This window comes from Pangasianodon hypophthalmus, chromosome 28 (genome assembly GCF_027358585.1).
Source record: "Pangasianodon hypophthalmus isolate fPanHyp1 chromosome 28, fPanHyp1.pri, whole genome shotgun sequence".
NCBI classification, from domain to species: domain Eukaryota; kingdom Metazoa; phylum Chordata; class Actinopteri; order Siluriformes; family Pangasiidae; genus Pangasianodon; species Pangasianodon hypophthalmus.
Genome location: NC_069737.1, coordinates 8,109,875 through 8,130,845, shown reverse-complemented (window position 1 = coordinate 8,130,845; position 20,971 = coordinate 8,109,875). Strand labels below are relative to the sequence as shown.

The 20,971-nt window shown below is 38.2% G+C and overlaps 3 protein-coding genes across 7 annotated transcripts in view; all 3 read left to right on the top strand.

Annotated features, from left to right (window-relative positions):
• Nucleotides 1–287: 287 nt before the first annotated feature.
• Nucleotides 288–4,496, top strand: LOC113544269 (pyrokinin-1 receptor-like). Its single transcript, XM_026942962.3, has 3 exons — nucleotides 288–339; nucleotides 1,098–2,029; nucleotides 3,331–4,496. Exons 2-3 carry the CDS (start codon nucleotides 1,180–1,182, stop codon nucleotides 3,654–3,656), a joined length of 1,176 nt encoding a protein of 391 aa, XP_026798763.3. The 5' UTR covers nucleotides 288–339; nucleotides 1,098–1,179; the 3' UTR covers nucleotides 3,657–4,496.
• Nucleotides 4,497–5,467: 971 nt separating this feature from the next.
• On the top strand, nucleotides 5,468–13,794 carry arhgap19 (Rho GTPase activating protein 19). 2 transcript variants are annotated; one of them, XM_026942919.3, is made up of 11 exons: nucleotides 5,468–5,590; nucleotides 6,298–6,548; nucleotides 8,101–8,181; nucleotides 8,565–8,774; nucleotides 9,709–9,935; nucleotides 10,007–10,093; nucleotides 10,238–10,303; nucleotides 10,664–10,834; nucleotides 11,484–11,573; nucleotides 11,686–11,766; nucleotides 12,200–13,794. In XM_026942919.3, exons 1-11 carry the CDS (start codon nucleotides 5,547–5,549, stop codon nucleotides 12,260–12,262), a joined length of 1,371 nt encoding a protein of 456 aa, XP_026798720.3. In that variant the 5' UTR covers nucleotides 5,468–5,546; the 3' UTR covers nucleotides 12,263–13,794. The 2 variants fall into 2 exon arrangements, with proteins under 2 accessions (XP_026798720.3, XP_026798721.3); XM_026942920.3 differs by lacking the exon at nucleotides 5,468–5,590 and adding an exon at nucleotides 5,635–5,909.
• A 5,072-nt stretch (nucleotides 13,795–18,866) lies between these two features.
• slit1a (slit homolog 1a (Drosophila)) overlaps nucleotides 18,867–20,971 on the top strand; it is a 94,107-nt gene continuing 92,002 nt past the window's right edge. For 3 of the 4 annotated variants that reach the window (XM_053231157.1, XM_026943165.3, XM_026943163.3), the window contains exon 1: nucleotides 18,868–19,584. In XM_053231157.1, the coding sequence (XP_053087132.1) occupies nucleotides 19,409–19,584 (176 nt within the window). In that variant the 5' untranslated portion in view covers nucleotides 18,868–19,408. Of the gene's footprint in view, nucleotides 19,585–20,971 lie in introns of all 4 variants that reach the window. The other variant, XM_053231156.1, reaches the window with a different exon arrangement.

Genomic DNA, 20,971 nt, shown 5'->3' with positions numbered 1-20,971 from the left:
CATCCAGCATGATAAAAAATGTATATTTGCTTTCATCTTATTTTTCTTTTCATTTGCTTCACAGATTCAATTTGCTCCAATTTCACACCATTAAGCATCAGTAAATCATTAATGTGACTTGAACAGGAATGTGACCAATGTCATATAACAAAATAAGATCCTCAAAGGCTTTGGTGGTTATGCAAATTGTGATGTGGCTAGAAAGAAACAGATAGAGAGAGAGAGAGAGACAGAGAGAGAGAGAGAGAAAGGGTGGGGGGTGCTCACAGTGAATGTTGCATTTGATGGTTGAATCAGACTTGGATGCACATCTCTGTCTTTCGTGTTCCACACTTCACAGTAAGTCTGTAAATATTTTCAGCTATTCAGCTACAATGATATTGTAGGAATTGTCTAATGTAACACAATCTTGATGGAAATTCTAGAAAGTGGATGGTGTCAGAATTAAATTGGCAATTTTTAAAACCACCTGTTTGCTTTGAAAATGTAAACTAACTTGTCTCATCACCTTAACATTTTTTAAAATTATTATTTTAGAGTATTTAAGTATTTAATTTTATTATATAATTTTATAATTTTATGTAATTTTATTTTACTAATTTAATTAATGGCAGTGTAATAATAATGGTAATTATATGGTAATTACATATTATTTATATATATATATATATATATATATATATATATATATATATATATATATATATATATATATATATATATATATATATATATATATACACACACATATATATGTGAGTGTGTGTGAGTGCGTGTGTGTGCATGTTGTGGTGTAATTGTGGTAATTATGCTTTTTTTTTCTACAATTATGTTTTTGCACAGATTATTTTTTCATTGTCTGACTGTATTTATTTTTGTCAGTGTGTGCTCAGGTACGCTGGCAGTATTGAGTGGGAACACTGACTCTCTTATACAGAATCTTAAATGGCTGAATAGGATTAGAGACTGTTGTTAGGTATTATAATTTCTAGGCATTTGTGACATTTTGTCCTTACACATGCGTGATCGTTGATGCATGATCAAATTTCTTCAAATTTCTTCCTTTTTGTATTAATTCTTTCTTTCTTTTTCTTTAGAAAATTATCTGATCAACACCAGGAGGCTTGTTTAGCAACAAGACATTGTCATTCTAGTTATTAGTCTCCACATTCTCCCAACATGAATGAATCTTTGATGCATTTCCAGTTCTCCTGCAATACAAGTCCAAGCTCAGCACCTGACCTTTACATCAGTGTCACCAAACGGGAGCCCTACCACGTTGCCATCCCCATGACAGCCTTCTATGGCATTCTATTTGTCTTTGGGGTCCTATCCAATGGTGTTAGCATGCTTACACTCCTCAAGGATGCCCGCATGAAGGCCAGCGCCATACAGCTCTACCTGCTTAGTCTGGTTCTATCTGACATCCTCCAGCTACTGACAATTCCCATCACTGTATACCGTTACTATTGGGAAAGCTACCCATGGAGACTTGGAGAACCCTTGTGCAAAGCGTACTTCATGGTGCGCCAGATGTACTGTGCCACAACCAGCTGGGTGATCCTTGCATTTACTATCGAGCGCTATGTGGCCATCTGTCACACCATGTGGTCTCTTGCCGGCCTCAGGAAGTCACGACTCCCCTGTCTTCTAGGCTGGATCTGGCTACTGGCATTGGGTACTTCAGTGCCATTTGCCCTCGTCTACAGGCATGCCCGAGCCTGCATCCTGGATTATGGGGCAACGTCACCTGACACAGCCTTTGTGGTGTCCACCATGTGTGAGATGACCGAGGAGGAACCTTCCCCCCTTTACAAGGGAGCACTGCTTCTGAGGGGCATCCTCTGCTTCTTGGTCCCACTTGTGTGCATCTTTGCCCTCTACATACTCATCATTACCCACTTCCACTACAACAGCCGCCAGCGCATGGCCATGGGCATCACTAGGGCTGTAAGTGAAGGAGGAAATCCACAGTGCCACCAGAATGGGAAGCTGCTGATTCAGGAGAAACGGGCTTTGCGGCTTATGGGTAAGATTTTATTCTCCTGATACCTTTACCATAACATCTTTTTGTGGTCAGATTCTTTGGCCCTGATCCCTTTACTGTGCTGTCTTTTGTGGTGCAAGTCTTGGCTCCTGATGCCTTTTCTGCAAAGCAAAGTTGAAACAGCAACTAGAAGACAGGACTATAATGGCAAAATTTAGAGTAGAACAGAGGCCATGGTTGCATTAGCACCTGAACAGGCTGGCACAGCGTTGGCACCCTGATGAGGGCCCAGACTGTGGAGTAGTGAAGTTGGGACCACTGGTTTGCCAGTAGGTGAAGCAAGAAAGGCCATACAACCAAAATAAAGCATACAATCTAGAAACATTCTCGGAAAATATAGTAAATCAATTCCATTTGATTTCCCTTTGCTTTCCTTTATAACCCCAAATCTCTGACATGTGTATCTGGGCAAGCCTAAGGTTAGTAACTGGTAGGACTGGTGGAGGTTATAGGGACTGAAGCAGATACAGAAGACACTGCAGGATTGCATCTTGAGGTCAGATTCCATATCCAAAGAGATACTCAGAACCTGGTGACTACAGCACCTTTGTATATTTACATTTACATTTATGGCATTTGGCAGACATACTTATCCACAGCAACTTACATTTTTATTGCATTTTATACAACTGAGGTAGTTAAGGGTTAAGGGTTATGGTAGGATACCTGCATGAAGGCCAGTACCATACAGCTCTACCTGCTTAGTCTGGTTCTATCTGATATCCTCCAGTTACCTGAATATTCCCATTACTGTATACCACTACTGTTGGGAAAACTACCCATGGAGCCTTGGAGAACCCTTGTGTAAAGCTTACTTTATGTTGTGCCAGATGTACTGTTCCACAACCAGCTGGGTGATCCTTGCTTTCACTACAGAGCTCTATGTGGCCATCTGTCACACCATGTGATCCCTTGCTGGCCTCCGAAGATCACAACTACCCTGTCGTCTAGGCTTGATATGGCTACTGGCTTTGGGTACTTCAGTGCCGTTTGCCTCTGTGGTGTCCACCATGTGTGAGATGACAGAAGAGGAACCCTCCCCCCTTCACAATGGAGCACTGCTTCTGCATAAACATTGAAATCATGGAGCAACAGAGCTACATGGATGGACATGAGTCTTGTAGGCTAGCTGAGTTGGAGTGGCCAAGGGCTGTGGAACTGAAGTGGAACACAGGCAGGGCTACAGAAGGAGGACTGCAGATGCTGTACTGTGGTATTTGGTTTCTTTCTTCCTTTATGTGATACATTTTGTCAACTGTTCTTTCTCGTTTCAATTTTTGCAGGGGCTGTGGTGGTGACTTTCTTTGTGTGCAACTTCCCTGACATTGCATCCTCACTCATGCAAGTTTATGTGGACTCGTGGTCAGGGACTGTGTTAACGGTGTATACGGTGCTCAAGTCCTACCTGTCGCTGCCTCTCTGGTACGTGAACAGTGCACTGGACCCCATCCTCTTCTGCATCTCCTCTAAAATGTTCCGCAAAGCATGTTGGGAAACTGTGGAGCCTCTCAGACCCCGATGTCTGCGTGCATGCAAACACAGAAACCCAATGCCAGTGACAAACATGGTCAGCCAGAATTCCACAGGAGCAGCTAGCACGTCAGCCTGAAGACTCTAAATGTGCGCTCCAGTTCAGAAATCTCAGTATTAATGTAAATGAGAAAGAATTGTACATTGTACACTGTACACATTGTTCTAGCTGCTACTGATGAAAATGTTTTGTAGGTTTTATTGGGTATACATTGGTTTTATGTTGTGTGTAGCAGCATGATTTTTTTTTTTTTTATCTGTTCTCTAAACAATACTCTTAGGCACAATTGTACTGATTACTGCAATGGTCATTAAAGTAATAAACAAAGGATTCCTCAGGGGTTCTTGTATTGCTAACAGCACAGAAATGGAAACTATTTGCTATCTTCTACATAGAACCATTGAGAATTTCTCTAAAGGGATTAAAAGATGAGAGAATCTTGCTTGTTATCAATAGGCATAAGTGTCTCTTGTATAATTTGTGATTGCTGTTGTTTCTGTTGTTAAAATTGAAAGATTACTTCAGCCTGTCTTACAGTTAAATGTGAAAATGTGAAGTGTTATTAATGATGATATATTAATAACGATTAACAATGATCTGTGATTATATTGTGGATCTTTGGACCTTGCTTTGCTAGAATGTTACACTGAACAATTCAGCATTGGACCCGCACTACCTCTTAACCAGAGACATAAAATGTTATATTACAAATGTTATTTGTTTAATCCTAGCACTGCGAGAAAAAGAAGAAGCATGTAGTAATTTGGAATTGCAATCATTTTATTAGTTTGCATGGGCTAATTCCTCCCAACAATAAATTTCTATTTATTTATTTATTTATTTTTAGTGTTTTAACTGTTCACTGTGCTTTTTTGTGTGCAGTATTGTTTGCCTTAAATGAAACCACCTTTTGTATTATAAGAGTGTCCTCACTACAGAACACTAAACTCAGAACATGGACTACCCCTAGTGGTAGAAAACATGTTATATCCCAAATCCATACAGCTACACTGAATAGTGGACTATAGTGGACACACACTTTAAACAAAAACTTCATTAAACTAGACTAAGAAGTCAACAATTGTGTACAGACACTTCCCTGCTGAAAAAAAAAAAACCCAGAGGAAACCATCACAGAAAGTCTAATGGTTTCCTCTACAAATACCATTACAAACCATCAGCTAACCATTAAAACCATTACCATTAGTGATCCTTAATGGTATCCACTACACACAACATGCCACCAATAGGAATCAACAAATTACCTGTAGAGACCCACAGGGACCATTACAGTTTCCATTAAAACCAATACAATTCCCATTATAACCATTAAAACCATTACAAATTCTATGAGGGTTTTTTTTCTGCAGGGTTGGTAAATGAAAGTGGCAAAAAAGGTTCAGTGAATTTGCCCTGCTGAGATAGGTCTCATACTTGTAATTGTTATTGCTTCACAATCACTGAATGCAGTTTTTCAGTAAGTAACATGGAGCTCCAGACCATCAGTGACTAGGAAGAAGAAAGGCGACACAATAAGGTCATGAATATTAATGAGGCAGCGGACAAAACTGACATGTGATTGGCTGGTTAATCCTACTGGTAGTATTGCGAATCTATAAACTCCCGCTGCTTTATTACAGTATGTTTTTATATTACGTAATGCATATGAAGAAATATAGAAATGTATAATGTAATTATTTGGAGGTGTAATCATTATACATTGTCATTGGAGGTATATTACTGTAAATTCCCATAGAGAAAAATGGATAGATAACCGTCATTAGGCTTACTATCTAGTTTCCAGAGAAGGTTAGTTCTAGCCAATCACATGCCCGTCTGTTCACAGTTCATTAATATTCATGAGCTTACCCCGGAGTCTTCCGTGATTTGAAATTTCGGTTTTGGTACAAACCAATGAGAATCAGGGGGCGGGTCTAAGGCGTTCTAAGTGGTAAATTCAAACTGAACATGGCGGCTGAGAAAGATAACGAAGAAAACAAACAGAGTAGACGGTGGGCAGTTGTATTTTGTTTTTTGTGTTTATTGAGCTGTATAAAAAGTGAATGTAATGAAAGTGTAAATTATTTCTGTTATTTTAGGGCGGGGTCTTCAAAAAAGTTTGCTAAAATCAGATAACTAGCACGACAGGCTTAGTTGAATCTTGACAGCTAGCGTTAGCGTCGTTGGCAGTGGCTGGATTTCAAATAGCTTCGTATTGGGATTTGTAGTGCGCTTTATAGAGTGCAAAAGCGCGTATTTGTATCCTGTTAAGTGCCCTTTTGTACTTAGTAGGCAGTTATTTGGGATTTAGCCATCTACGGCGTTAACTAGGTGTGTAGAAGCTAGCAAGCTATATCGTTACTGGTTGGAATGCTGCTTAGGTTATTTCGGGGGAAAATATTGTCTTTTTTAAAAAATAAAACAGAGTATTAAACATGTAATAGTCCACTTAATACGTGTGTTAATCAGTATTTACCTTGTTAGGCAACATGCACGGCGTTAGCGTACAGTGTTTTGAATGTATCTGGTTTGATTAGCTTTATTGCTAATGGCTTCTTGCTTTGAGTATTTCAGTGTTCGACTTGGCAAAATAACGTTATTTTAAAAAGAGCCAGATAATATACTGCATTAACTTGGAATGATAAAGTCAAAAATTTGTTTTTTTTTTCAAAAAAAAAAAATTTTCAATTTGTTTTTGCTCCGTTGTGTTTTGCCACAGGGGAACAGTATGTAACATAGTCATAAGCCAGGAGATGCCTCAAAGCCAGCCGGTTATTTTCAACCCTGATTTCTTCGTGGAGAAACTGAGGCATGAGAAGCCCCAGGTTTTCACTGAGCTCCTGCTGAGTAACATAAGCCGGCTCATTGATTTACCCGGAGCTGAATTTGCACAGCTTCAGGGAGAGTCAGACCTCAAGCTCCCTGCTTCCTCAGGCTTCCTGCGCCTCCCCAACTTCCTGAAGCGTAAAGGTGAACAAAACACTTCTCACAAGCACTGCTGCTACCTCCTTAAAGTGGAGAAAGTAGCTAAAGCATGGTCAGAAAGTCTCCAGAAGTCACCAGATGAAGTCAGAAATTAATTTGCATGCTGATTGATCAGGATCATCAGGATCATTTGCATATCAGAGTGTTATGTGAAGAAGGAGAATTTCCTCCTTCCTCTTTTCAGGGAAGAATGGAAAATAATTAAGCCGGAGTGCTGTTATACTGAATATCAGCACGGTTCTGATTTGGCAGGTATTCAGTACAACCTGTCTCGTACCTCCCCTGTCATCTGATCTCAAATTTGGGACATGATGGCACCAGAGTGTGTGTTTTTGTCAAGCTGCCGTTTCCTATCTTTATACTTGCACTTTGTGTGTGTTCTTTCATCCGAAATTTACTTACAACAGCACGAGTGAGAGTGTGATTAATCCCGAATAACTGACATTTCAGACACAATATGGCTGAATATTCTGTTTATTTTTGCTTCATCAACAAAAATCGTTCCCAGTGTAGCCTCAGCTGGATAGAGTGTTGCGTAATGCCATGGATCGCACAGAGTGTTGTGTAGTAATAGTTTCAATGTAACAAACTATTGCTAGAATTGGAAGTTTGTGTAGCGAATACAGACAAGAGTAGCGATACAAACAGTGAAATGTCTGAGAATTGTATCAGCACTCTTGATTAGCACTCAAATTAGTAGACCGGAACGAAACACAATGGCGCATGCTGAAAATAATCCACAGTGGGTGGTGTGATACAGCCTGATGTGAAGCTGTTATAGAAAATTAATTAATACCTTCAGATCTAAGAATTCAGTAATGCTGAGGTATAATAGATTATAACTTATTTATTATAGAAAGAAATTATCTCTGGTTATGGCACCACAAATTTATCTGTTTACACAATATGATCATTTGTATCAAGAAAGCAGACAAAGTAGTTGAGAAGTAGACGTGTTGGTTCCAGGTGGAATAACTCGCTTTTATTACTTGTAAATATAGCCAAGAAAAAGGTTTAAAACAAAGAGAACAGAACAGTGTGTGTGTGGGACAAGCAATCAGTAACAAGCCATCAACAATCAGTGATCAGCGGCTGGACGTTGGGAACATTGGCTCACATGAGTGCAGCTAAGTGCAGGCTTACTCTGACTTCGTGGGGAGTTAACTGAACCTGCACTCTCAGCTTGTACAACCAGCAGCTGTGACGTGAGCTGAGAGCCGTCCCACGTGCAGGACAGTCTGACAGGGCAGCATGAAAAGCACTTGCAATATCTACTTACTTAAAAGAACCTCTGTGGGAACCAGCAGGAAGTGTCCATCAAAACCCAGTCCTTCAAAACCACCTACATGTGTAAAATCACTGCACGGTGATTAAAAAGGTTGACGGCTGTTCTGATGTATCTAATTTTAAAGTTTTTTTTTTTTTTCTTCACTGTCATGTTGCTTTAGTAATAAGTGCTTCTCAACTTGTAGCAGTAAATTGAGTTTTTTAAACCACAAATTCACTTCAAGATTATATATGTTGCTTTTTATTTCAGAGAAAGGAGTGATATTTGGAGCACCATTAACTGAGGAGGGCATTGCCCAGATTTACCAGCTCATAGAGTACCTTGGAAAAAGTAAGAAATTGTCCTGTTTTGTCTTAGTCTGCACTAAAGCAAGTTAATGCAAGAAAGTATATTTAAAAAAAAAAAACGGTGATGTTTCTTTACACATTTGTCGCCATATTTAAAGGGTGCCAATAAAAACACATTAAATTATCCATTTCTTTTGTTTGTTTCTGTCTAATCTCACACTTGATGAATTGCACTATTTAAAATCGAACTTATTGTTGTCTCCGTGTTTCAGCTTCCGTTTTCGCTGAAAGTAATCCACTGCAGTGTCACTTGAGGGAATTTCTTGACCTTAAATGACCAAGAAAATAAAAGTAGACAGGACCTGAATGGGGGAGGCAAGTGAATAATTTATTCTAAAGCATTTGGCTCTTTCCTTTATCTGTCAGACCTACATGTGGAGGGCCTGTTCCGCGTGCCGGGGAACAGCATCAGACAGCAGGCGCTGAGGGAGATACTCAACAGTGGCGCAGATGTCGACCTGGACACGGGGGATTACCACCCGCATGACGCGGCCACATTGCTAAAGGCCTTCCTGGGGGAGCTGCCGGAGCCACTGCTGACTCATCGCCATTATCATGCACATCTCAAAATAGCCGGTACTCCCTTACGGGAATGACAGTTTACCCCAGGACAATTTCAGGCCTCAGACGGGTGACACAAATACTTGTGGGCACTGGGAATTTCCACATTTATTCCTTTAAAGCAGTGGTTCTCAAAATGGGGTTCAGGGACCTCCAGGGTTCTTTAATTATTCAGCTTTGTTACAGAAATACCAACCAACCATTATTATTACAATTCTAAGTGACTTCCTGTAGCCTGTTTGATTGGTTACTTGAATTGAATGGATTTAATCCAAACCTCAAAAACTAGGCCTATAAATAATGTCAGCTTGCACTTAATGTGCTCTGTTGGTGTTAACAATAAAATGCTCCATGGCGCTAATAAGTAGCCAAACTATTATTGCAGACATTTAAATAATGAGCTTAATATTTGAATAGTTAGAATCTAGTTAGAAATCTGGACTGAGGGGTCTGTGGAAATTATTTCATAGTTAAAGTGGTCCCAGGCTGCAAAAATTTTTGAGAACCACGCTTTAAAGAATAAACTGGGCAGTAAAGTTAGATAAGACTAGAATTATGGGATATCATAATCTGAAACGACAAAACCATCAAAATTTATTTATGAATAATGACACAGTAAGTACAAAGTACAATTATCTGTCTCAAATGTTCTGTTTTTAAACCCATACACACCTGAGGTCTGAAACACTAGTTTTGTCAGTTTGAGGTAGGGTGTAATGTGTTCATTTTAAGATATAAAGTTTCCCTGACCAAATAACATTACTGCATGATGAACTGCAATAGTTGCCAAATCAAGTTCTCATCATTTCACACGTAAATATTGTACACCAAGCACAAAATTAAATTCCAGGAAAAACCCAGAACAAAAAAAGGAAACTGCTCAAGATGAACAAAACAAATAGTGCATCATGCTTGAATTGAAGGTATTTACTGTTTCTGTATTTCACAGAGATTACGTTGTTCGATGAGAGAGGCAACAAGACGTCCGTGCCGAACAAAGAGCGCCAGCTCGAAGCGCTGCAGCTTGTCTTCATGCTGCTGCCTCCAGCCAACCGCAGCCTCCTTAAACTGCTGTTGGACCTGCTCTATCAGACCGCCAAGCACCAAGACAAAAACAAAATGTCCGCCTTCAACCTGGCGCTCATGTTTGCACCGCATATCATATGGCCCAAAAATGTAGGTCTGAGTTTTTCTGTTATTTTCTTCTTGTGTGCTGCAGCCTTCTCAAAACGTTGGTTTGTACACAGGCGACTGCAAATGATCTGCAAGACAATATGAATAAGCTGAACAACGGCATCGCATTTCTTATCAAACACTCGCAGAAGCTGTTTCGGGTAAGAACTTGGAAACCTAATTAGACGTACGGCTACTAAAAGTCATTTCATTTTAGAAGTCCTTCCATAAGTCATCTAATCCATTGCAAATTAAGTCTTATCTTATGAGCATGCTTCTTAATGATTTATTCTGTATTTTTCTAGGCACCAGCATACATCAAAGACCATGCACGGATGCTTTTCTCCGGCTCAGAAACTCCTCAATCAAAGGTTCTAATTATACAGTTGTTTGTTGTTGTTGTTGTTGTTTTAATCCTCTGATCAGTCACCTGGGCTCATATTAACACCTTGTGATTTTTAGATGGTAATTTTTTTTCATCTTCATGCACCAACATAATTATAACTTTTGTTCTTGAGCTGGTCAAATGAAAAAAAAAATGAATTAATATTTGAATATATGTGGGGAAAATTTGCATATAAATTACATTTGTCTTTCATTACAAAGTTGTAAAGCACTGACCCCCTGTCTGTGATGGAACCTCATAGTTGTCACACACAACTTTTAATACACAATCACTCACTGTGTAGAAAGCGACCAGAATCTAAATCCCTTCTAACATGCTGCTTTAGGATGACATGGAGCTGTACGCCGGAGCTGGCGTTCGAGGCCTGCCCTCTAAGAGAAGCAGCGAGGAGGATGGCAGCGGTAGCCAGCAGCACACACAGGAGGCTCTGCGTGAGCTTTTTCAGCATGTCAGCAACATGCCTGAATCTACAAAGAAGAAGAAACTCATTCGACAGGTAACAAATTGCTTTCCACACTCATATTGACTTTGCTGTGGATCTAATTTGGAGAAGACAAGTTTGTTCAGCATTGTCTTCAAAACTTTAATACATACACCACTACATAAAATATTGTCTACCACATCTGTAGTGTGTGTGTGTGTGTGTGTGTGGTTACCATGGACAAACATGCTTTTGCATATTGAGAAAAGAGTAAAGAACACATTGACTTGATATTTGCTTATAATGGAAGTCTAAGGGCAGTTATTATGGAGTTAAAATACTTCTGCAAAACATTTTTGTAAGCAGCTTTTATGCATTCTTCAGGCAAAAGTATTTATAAATTAAGCTCTAAATCTGTAGAGTACTCTTTCAAAGAGGAGGAATTTGTGGTTTATGTTACCAGCATAGTCAGCGTACCTCAGTTTCTTCTTGACGATACACGGAAAACACAAAAACTTAAGGACAGCGTAAATAAATGGAATAAGTGTAGCTTGTGTTAAATAGTGATTAGGTTGTAAAAGTAAGCTGGAGTAAGCTTTAGCATCACTGAAGATACTTTACCTAAAGTTTCTGCTGTTGATTTAGCTCATTAGTACAGGATGTTATTGAAACATTTCTCAGATTGGCTCTATGAATCATGCTGAATGAACATTGCGTTTTGTAGTTCAACAAGCAGGGCACTCCGGTACGCGAAAGCCCCAGACCTTCAAACCAAAAGCATGGTCGCTCCCGGTCATTCGGCGGCCTCATCAAGGTCTGTTTTCCTCTCTAAAATAATTTAATTCCATTCCAGTACTTAACTCCGTGAGTACTTAGAAAGGCAGCTGTATCATTACTACACCTAAGAATAATTTTCTTTTAAACAGAGAAAAGTTTTGGGGAATCAAGTTACAAATGAAAGAGCTGGATCTGGGGTGAGCCAAACCAAAGAGGTGAACAAGGAAAACGTAAGTTGCAACTGAACCTGAATCTGTACAGATTTATTTTCAGAAGTCATTTAATATGAAGCTGCGTTTGATTTACAGGTAACACTTTACATTACAATACATTAAACTAAAATGATTTAATGCACTGGGTAATATTACCAAACCATACACCTAAGCAGTAATGTGTTAAAAGTAATATGGAAGCAATTCATATAGTTATTTATATATATTATTATTTATAATATATATATTTTAAATAAACAAAGAATGAGCATTTGGATTATGTTGTTTCATTCAAACATTAGTCTGGGTTGGATCAGTTTAAGCATTTAATCAAGCATCAGTAATACTTGTGTTAACCTACTTTGTTACTTAGAATGGTTAGTATTTATATCACCTTATTAGTCAACATCCTTTAGCTTTGTGATTAAGTTTTTATCACACCTTCTTCCAGGGTTCCACATCCATCAAAAGAACTCCCGATTCTACGGCACAGCACTCTAGTTTAAGCCTGTAATTTTTTTTAATTTGTAAATTAATTTTGGATCAGGTTTAGGTGGTATTTATTTGGGCTCAATTAACAAATGTGACCTCCAACTTGTTAACTATGCAGACAAGATGAATTTCTAAACCAATACATTGCATGTGGTTAGGTTTTTACCAGTTGCAAATGTCCTGAATTATTAATCTGTTTGTGAAAGATATATATATATATATTAAAAAAAAAAGAAGTAAAAATTGTCCCAAGCATGTAGCATCTACTCAGAAAGGTCAGGAATGGAATATGTATTTAGAAAGGTCAAGCATGTGGCATGTACTGAGAGGGCTTCTTTCTTTCTTTCTTTCTTTCTTTCTTTCTTCTTCTGTTTTTTTTTTAACTACTGCGGAATTGTGTAATTTGGCTTCCACTGGATTTGAATATGCATCCAGAGGTTCAGGGTACTATATGCAGGTATGTGAATCCAGCATGACTAGACATCCAGTACATCCAAAAAACAACTAATTAGTGGTTGTGTCCTATTTTGACATACACTACTTAGTATGGATATACAGAGTTTGGGATGTAATTGTGGTCTTATTTCAAATCTTGTAGGCTACCCAACTAGCCACTTTTATTTGAAGCTGTTACACTGAACTGTTTGATATGCGAGAGGGTTTTTTTTTTTTTAAGTCTGATATTGAAAATTTGTACTTTTGGGGAAAAAGGGAGATGAATGGCGATTGTTTCTGTATCTCTGTGATCGGAATGTGTCCTAGTTTACACTTACTGAAACTTATTGAGAGACATGTAGAGGTTTTCCTCCTCAGGATTTAAAATATTTGTATGCTATGATAAATTTATGCATCCTCACAAATTATGCCAAGCTCAGCTTTGTGGCACAAGGATAAAAGACAGCTGTTTACAAAGGAATTTATTCGAAAATCCCTCTGGATTCATCAGTGTGATTTTGTGTAGATTTAAACAACAAAATATAACAAGCGGACTCTTCATTTAGGATGCCTTATATCCTTTTTTTTTTTTTTGAATTTTTTTTTTTGAATTTTTATGGGGAGATATTTTTTACTAACTTTGTAAATGTGAATAAGCTTGAGCCTGAACCTTTTTTTTTTATTTAGACTGTATTTCAGTTGTGTATTGACAGTCTTATATTGTTAACTCTCATTTTCATTTTTTAAACTACTGTCTGTTTTTTTTTTTTCTTTAAGGAGTTAACCACTGTTTAATTTGAGATCATTTTAAGTTATTCCTTTTAATATTTTTATATGTGAAAGTGCTTTATGTTTCACTTTTCATCTCAATGGATCTGTGCTTTTTTCAGTTTTACTCACAATTTATTTTATTTTATCATTTTTAAAAATTGTTGTTTGTTTTTGTTTTTTACGGTGACATTGCATTGTTCACATTTTACCTCCAACTGTAGCAGTAATTAAAACTAGCGTGGTATTTCAGCCTAAACATGTGGATCGCTGTTACCATATGTGGGTTTAAAGTCATAGCTGTATTGTACAATGCCTTCAGCTTGTGACATTAAATCGAAAGTATTAAAATCCCTCTTATTTATTTGATTTCTTCCCTTAAAATAGATTTTTGTAACGTTTGAGCTTTTATATACGTATATAAATATGATCAAGGATGTTTTCGAAGATGAACGTTCACAAACTTTTTCACTCATCATCTCACTGAGTTTGTATCCGACATTATTAAAACAAAGCACTTCTTCTTCTTCTTCTAATGTTAAATTATGATGTGCAGTAAATACCAAACCTTTTGACGGAGCCCCTAAAGCAAAATTAATTCTTATAATTTGCATTCAAATTGTCTGGATTGGGGACACTGTTGATTCAAAGCAAACACTTATTAAATCACCACTTTACAGGGGAAAGTTAAGGCTCATGAATTCATTTATTTGTCTTGAGTAGGTGCTTTTTCCTGGTCAGGGTCATAATAGATCTGGAGCCTACACCCTGAACGGGACACCTGTTCATCATTCACACACTCGTACACACCTAGGGGGAATTTAGATCCCAGCTGGCTTGTTTTTGGGGTGGTGGGAGGAAACTGGAGAACCCAGAGGAAACCCACATGCTAATTCATAATTTATTAATATAATTTCTAGCCCAGTGGTGTTGAATTCTTTAATCTGATTGGTCAGAAGCTGTTCATTAATTTTCTTTAACAGCCGCTCTGACAGTCGTGCCAGCTGTAGTTCAAAAGATAGATTTATATTAAAACGCTCATTCTTATGTTACTGTTTCTGTAGTAGCAACTGATTCAATGGGATCTACTTAACAATGAAAAACGTATAAACATTCATATTGTGAAACGTTCTGTAAGATGTTTAATGTTTATAGAAGGAGTCTCCAGTGTCAGTGCTTTGCAGCAGTGAGGTCTTTGCATTTAACTTTCAGAGCAGGGGGAAAAAAGAGAGGCTGGTGAAGTGATGAATGTTTATGGTATAGCTATAGCTGTGAACTATAAATGAATTGAGCACAACATCTTGTTCGTTAATGAATAAAAAAAATTGTAATCTTTTGCATATTGCTGTGGTATAAGAGGAATAAAACACTTTGGAATGTACTGTTTGTGGGAAAACAGTCCAGTTCAGGGTGGTCCAATGTTGCCATGTCGTGTTTTGTTTCTTACATGTACTCCAAAGGTTAAATTTAAACACAAAGTTCTGCTGCTAAATCACATGTTACACTTAAAGATAATATAAATTTGGAATTAATAACAGTTATTTTTCATCTAATGCTGTCTACACAAAAAGGCCTTTCACTGAAATGAGCTTTAGGCTCAGGAACATATTTGAACCATGCATTCAAACTTTGAGGTACAGCCAAAATAGAGTTATTAAAGAGCTAAAAAATCTACTGGAACAATCTCTACATATAAAATATGACCTTATAATTCATGCTTCTCACACTTTTTGAAGCCATTATCATTATTTCCCTTTTTTTTGATTCCAGAGCCTTACTGGAAGTTCTTAGTTTTACCTTGAAATTGGCAGGAATGGGATGGTTGAGAGACAGAAATGAACCCCAATATGCATTTGGGTCATGCATGCCATTATTTGCTAGGATGAACTGATAAAATTGAAACATGACTGAAATCTCACCGAATGTTTTCACTTAGGCTTTGAAAAAAAGAGGACCAGGGGAAAAAAAAGGTTCATGTGTTTGGAATTAAACCATTGATTTACCTACTGGATGGTGCTATTTTAATATTGGCCACAAGGGGGAGCAATAGATAGAGAAAATTTAGCTTGCTGTTGAACTGTGAGCTGAGGATTCTTGTCACACAGGCAGTTAGTTCATCTGTGTTTGGTACGAGTCCATGCAAAAATCTATCGCTTAGAGATCCAACACAGATTTTCCCAAATCTGACCCATTATTGATCATAGAATCAAAATAAATGTTCAGAATTCTGGCTGGTTATAGGTCACTCGTTTGCCAAAATATGATTGCAACTTTCTTTAAATTATGCACTATATATTTCATTTCTGGTGTTGTAGCTACACGTTGTACATGCCTGGCTCACAGACACCCGAGGAGTTCTGTTTTCTCTCAATGAGACTAAACGTGGAATTTGCAGAATCTATGTTTAGAGTGTTGAAGTCGAGAGAGAACAGGCTCGTTCTTCTTTGCCGCTTGCCCTCCGTCTGCATGCACTTATCTTCTGGCTCTTGACAGCTCTTTAAACCTTAAGTTAATTATTCAATAAGTAGTAAGGCATGTTGTTCCTGCTGAGTTGTACCTCTCATTAATGCTGTGTTATATCCACTGACACAGAATTACTGTGATGTGTGTGTACAAAGCTTATATGTGGTATTGCGGTATTGGTACAGTACGATATACTCCGCAGAGTCGGACAGTTTGATTTGCTCCCATGTGATGGTCTCTGTAGGGACTGAACAAGGGAACCTGGAGTGTTAGACTATTTTAAATGTTGTACCATAGAGCCTTCAGTCTTGTCTCAAATCATGCAGTGATGTGAAACAGTTCTCTGGTCTTGGCTTACAGATATTATGTAATATTCATAATATTCTTTGTAGTATGCAACTGTAATTTTGCCATCGATGTGCCTAATGTAGTTTAAGTGGGTTTTTATCTTTTGCGTAAAGAAATAGTTTGGATTGTGATCAATTTCGCACACTTTTTCCACTTACCTCGAGTGCAGCCAAGCCGCGTTCCGTGTGTCCCAGTTTTACTCCCTTCGTTCAGCACTAAAGCTACAATATTAATGTAGGTAATAAGTAATGGAAACTTATGACCAGCAATTTGCATCATGTAAAAATTGGTTAAATCATTTTATTTCCCCTGCTGAACCATCTATTCAATGAAAAGCATAAATCTGAACAGAAAACAGTAGCACAATTAGCTCCATAAGGCTTTCTGTGGTTAAACACAGCGGTTTGTACATCATCACATTAGATCATTAGGGGCACTTTTACTAGGTTGTTATGTACTCACGTCCGTGGAGAGAGTGGATGTGTATTCTAACCAGAACAAAGACTTTTGTTTTCTTTCTTTCTTTCTTTCTTTCTTCCTTTTCTTTTTCTTTCGCTCGCCATCCAGGGTTTTAACTCCGCATCAGGAATCTGTAATAAGGTGAGAAGTCCGAAACGGAATTATGTCACAGTTCATTTCTAGAGATTTAATAAAACAGTTATTTCTCGTTAAACCTATTTAAAAGAAATTCTGTTGACGTGTCAGAATGAACTTTACACGTTTTTCTATTGAAATAACTCTGTTTAAGTTAATTAACGTGGAATGCATGTTCATTAATAATGGAAGAGTGCTGCCATTTGTAAACTAGCTAAGATAGATATAGTAGCTAGATTAAGTGTCTGTTACATTGGGAATGTTGGCTTGCGTGAAATTTAACTGATACTGAGCTTGTGTTACTGTCTGTGTGGAGTTCGACTTTTTTGAATGTTCTTTCCATGGGTGGGGTTCCTCTGAGTTCTCTAGTTTCTTCCCACCTCTCAAAAACATGTCGATATATCCAGTAGATTAGCTATACAAAACTACCTCACAAACCTGACCAGGATAAAGCGCTTCCTGAAGATGAATGAAGGAATGTTTCATGTAAAATGGGTCATTTTCATTTGTTAGATATACTGTATCTACGTATTTAGGTATACTGCATAATGAAAAAACAACCAAGCACAACAGATTAATTATCAAACCTATCTAATCTGATTGAAGTAGATTTTCTATTCAGACACCTATTGTTCCTTCAAAAAAGCTGATTTCTGTGTGTCGTCCTGTTCAACAGAACAGCACAATGAAAGTAATAATACTCCAGAACCTGCCCTGTGCCCTGGACGTATGGTCCAAATCACGAACCGAAAGGATCTCCCTTAAGTCTTTTGATTAATGTGCGGTATGCGTGATATTTGCTCCTTCTCGTCTTTCTCATCAGGCTCCACACCAGAGCTGTCACGGCTAAGCGCCTCTCTCTGGCAGGTCTGTTTAGGCTTTCACAGATTCTTTTCCTGTCCTGAACAATGGTTGAATCCGTTCATCTTTTCAGCTTATATGAACGACGTGGTGGACTTTTGCTTACTGGATATTTGGATACTTGGATCATTGGAAACTGGGGAAAAGTTCTTAGTGACATATTAAAGGATCATTAATGCTTTAAATCTCCAAAAAAAACAGAATATCATAGAATATCAATGAGCAATCCGTCACTGTCTGCTCATTTGCTTAGAGCACCTCAGGTTACCATTGTGCAATGAGTGATAACTAATATGATACTAGCTTTTTTTTGCCTTGGGTCTCTTTCTTTGAAGGTTCCAGGAACACCCAAGGGTCCTTGAAGCATATGACTTATTTTGTTACAGTGGTAGAAATCATAACCCAAGATTACAAAAGCTGTATTTGACTGAGTTCATATAGTTATTAGCTTCTTTGACTGGTCATCAGAATTTAATGGGTTTAATCCAAATCCTCACTAACTCAAAAAAAAAAAAAAAAAAAAATCGGCCTATACATAATGTCAACTTGGACCTTATGTGTTCTTTCAATAGAGAGCTTCATGGCTTGAAAATATAGCCAGAATATTATTGTACACATTTGAATAATGTGTAATATTTCAATAGTTCATGGAATAAATCTGTACTGAGGTGCCTGTGGAATTTTTTCAGCTCCCTGGCTGCTAAAAGTTTGAGCTTTTCACACATTCTGTATAATGTATAAATATAAGCAAGTACAAATTGTCTTTATATTTTAGCCATCGATACACTTTGTGCTTGGCTTAGCTCTGACACACACTACAGTTGGGCTACACACACTTCATACCTGTACAAGCTCACTGTCGTCTTCTGTATAACGAAGCCAACCCCCTCCTCTGTCTTTAGAGTGAAATGACCAATGTGCCCCTTCCCTATCTTTTGTCAGGGGTCAGTGTGTTGGGACAGGGGACGCTGTAAATCGTACACACGTGTGTGTGTGTGTGTGTGTGTGTGTGTGTGTGTGTGTGTGTGTGTGGATGCCCAGAGCCGCACTGGGACGCCTGAGAGATCGTAGGGGGTGAGGGTGGTGTGTTTAGGATTGGGGGAAGGACCGCTGGACGGAGGGGAGGGGATATGGGAGGAGCTTGAGAGCTGCTATTTGTAGATCTTTGTGATGGATGACTGCCGTGTGTGTATATGTGTGTGCGTGTGTGTGTAAGAGAGAGTGAGAGAGTGCTTTTTTTTTTCTCTTTGGTGTTCCTCTGTTCCCCTCTGTGTAGGCAGCCAGAGGAGTGCAGGAGTGGGAGGGAAGCAGACATAGACGCTGAGCACAGCGAGAGAGACGGAGACAGAGAAAGAGAGAGAGAGAGTTTTCTTTAGGAAGTCAAGCACGACAGAAGAGGACGAGCTTCTTTTTTTTTTGTCTCCCCCCCCTACCACAAGAACAATCAAAACAGGACTAGTCTGACCTAAAGTAGCCATTTCTTCTGCTTGTGAGGACAAAAAAAACCAGTTACCTTTTATACCTTTTTTTTTTTTTCTTCTTCATCCTCCACACGTAGTCTTTCTCCTACACGTTGTGTGTGCTTTGCTTTCAGCATAAGGACTTCTGCAGCAGTAGCAGCAGCTTTGAAAACGGAAAAAAAATCTCTTAAGGAAAGAAAGGCAGTATAAACGGAGTTTTACGGAGCTGTGGATCAGTCATGCCCATGAGAGGCTGTAGGGCATGGAAGTGGGCACTGCTCCTGTGTGGCGCCCTGTTCGCCCACCGTGCCACCGCGTGCCCAGCTCTGTGCACCTGCAGTGGAACCACCGTGGACTGCCACAACCTGGGGCTCAAGAGCATTCCCAGGAACATCCCAAGGAACACGGAGCGACTGTGAGTAGCCTCTCAAGCACATCCTTTCCTCCTGTAGTCAGAGTTATACAGAGAGCAAACGAGATCTAAGATTAGCGAAGGAAAAATCAGTATTACTCTTCAGGGCAGGTGTAAAGAGGTACAGGTACAAAGAAAGAGAATAAACGTATGCATGCAAATGCGTCTGTAATTTACATACTGACTTGTGTGTGTGTTTGTGTGTATGCATGCTGTTGGCGCTACTGTGAGTTCTGTCATTACCATGTGCTGTCTTGAAAATAGTTTCACTTATCTTGCTGGGAATTTTATTTATTTATTTATACATATATATATATATATATATATATATATATATATATATATATATATATATATATATATATATTTTTTTTTTTATTTTTTTTTATTTTTATTTTGCATATTCTGTTTTTTGAATTTAAACAGATTTAACTAGTATTTTTTTTTTATTTATTTTTTAATTTATTTATTTATTTATTTTTTGCTGTAACATATTCCCTAATTCCTGCCATTCTTATGCTCAGTATGCAAAGTTTTAAAGAAGACTTTAATTGCCAAACTTTGCTGAAAGTATATATTTGTATATAATATTTGCTGCAGATTTCAATTTTCTAGTCTTATATGCAGAGTATAACTTCTCAGGACACAATGTCTCTGAATCTGTCTGTGGTCTAAATGGGAAATCATGTAGAAAATCAGTAAATCAGCAAAATGGTGCTTAATTATGTGGCTAGTGAGAGGGTCTCATCAGCAGCTGGTTTGCAGAAGAATGAAACTAATAAGCGGCTCACGCTGCACATCAGCCTCACTCTCATCTCTCTCCTTATGATCTTTTGTAACACTGTGAAATATTCATGTCGTAATTAATTTCCGAGGAACCGAAAGGGGAAAATTGATTGTACTGGTTTCGGGTTTAGAATATCTCTGATGAATTATACATGCCAGGGAAATTGTGTGTGTGTGTCAGTCTAATTTTTTTATTTATTTATTTTTTATTAGAGGAACAGGGGATTGCGACAGATGGGACAAAATCTTGCTTGAAGTATCTGCGTTTCTTTTTCTAGATCAGTTCTGGGCTTTTTTAAACTAGTATATCATGGGACAATGATGTACTTCCACTCTGTGGATAGATTATTTAACATAAGAAATCTTTCCATCCTAATGGCCCCATTGTATAGTGGTCATTTTTCAAGGTGATTGCTCAAGTCAAATAAACCACACACCAGTCCCTAGTGATTTTCCCTGACTCTTATGACAAATTGACGATACCCCACGTGCTGTCCTAATTGCTTCTGGTTTTTCTGTGGGATTTTTTTTCCTTTCTTTTTTTTTTTCTTTCAAGTGGGCATCCTGACAAAAACTCAGATGATAGGATTTGAACAACAATTAT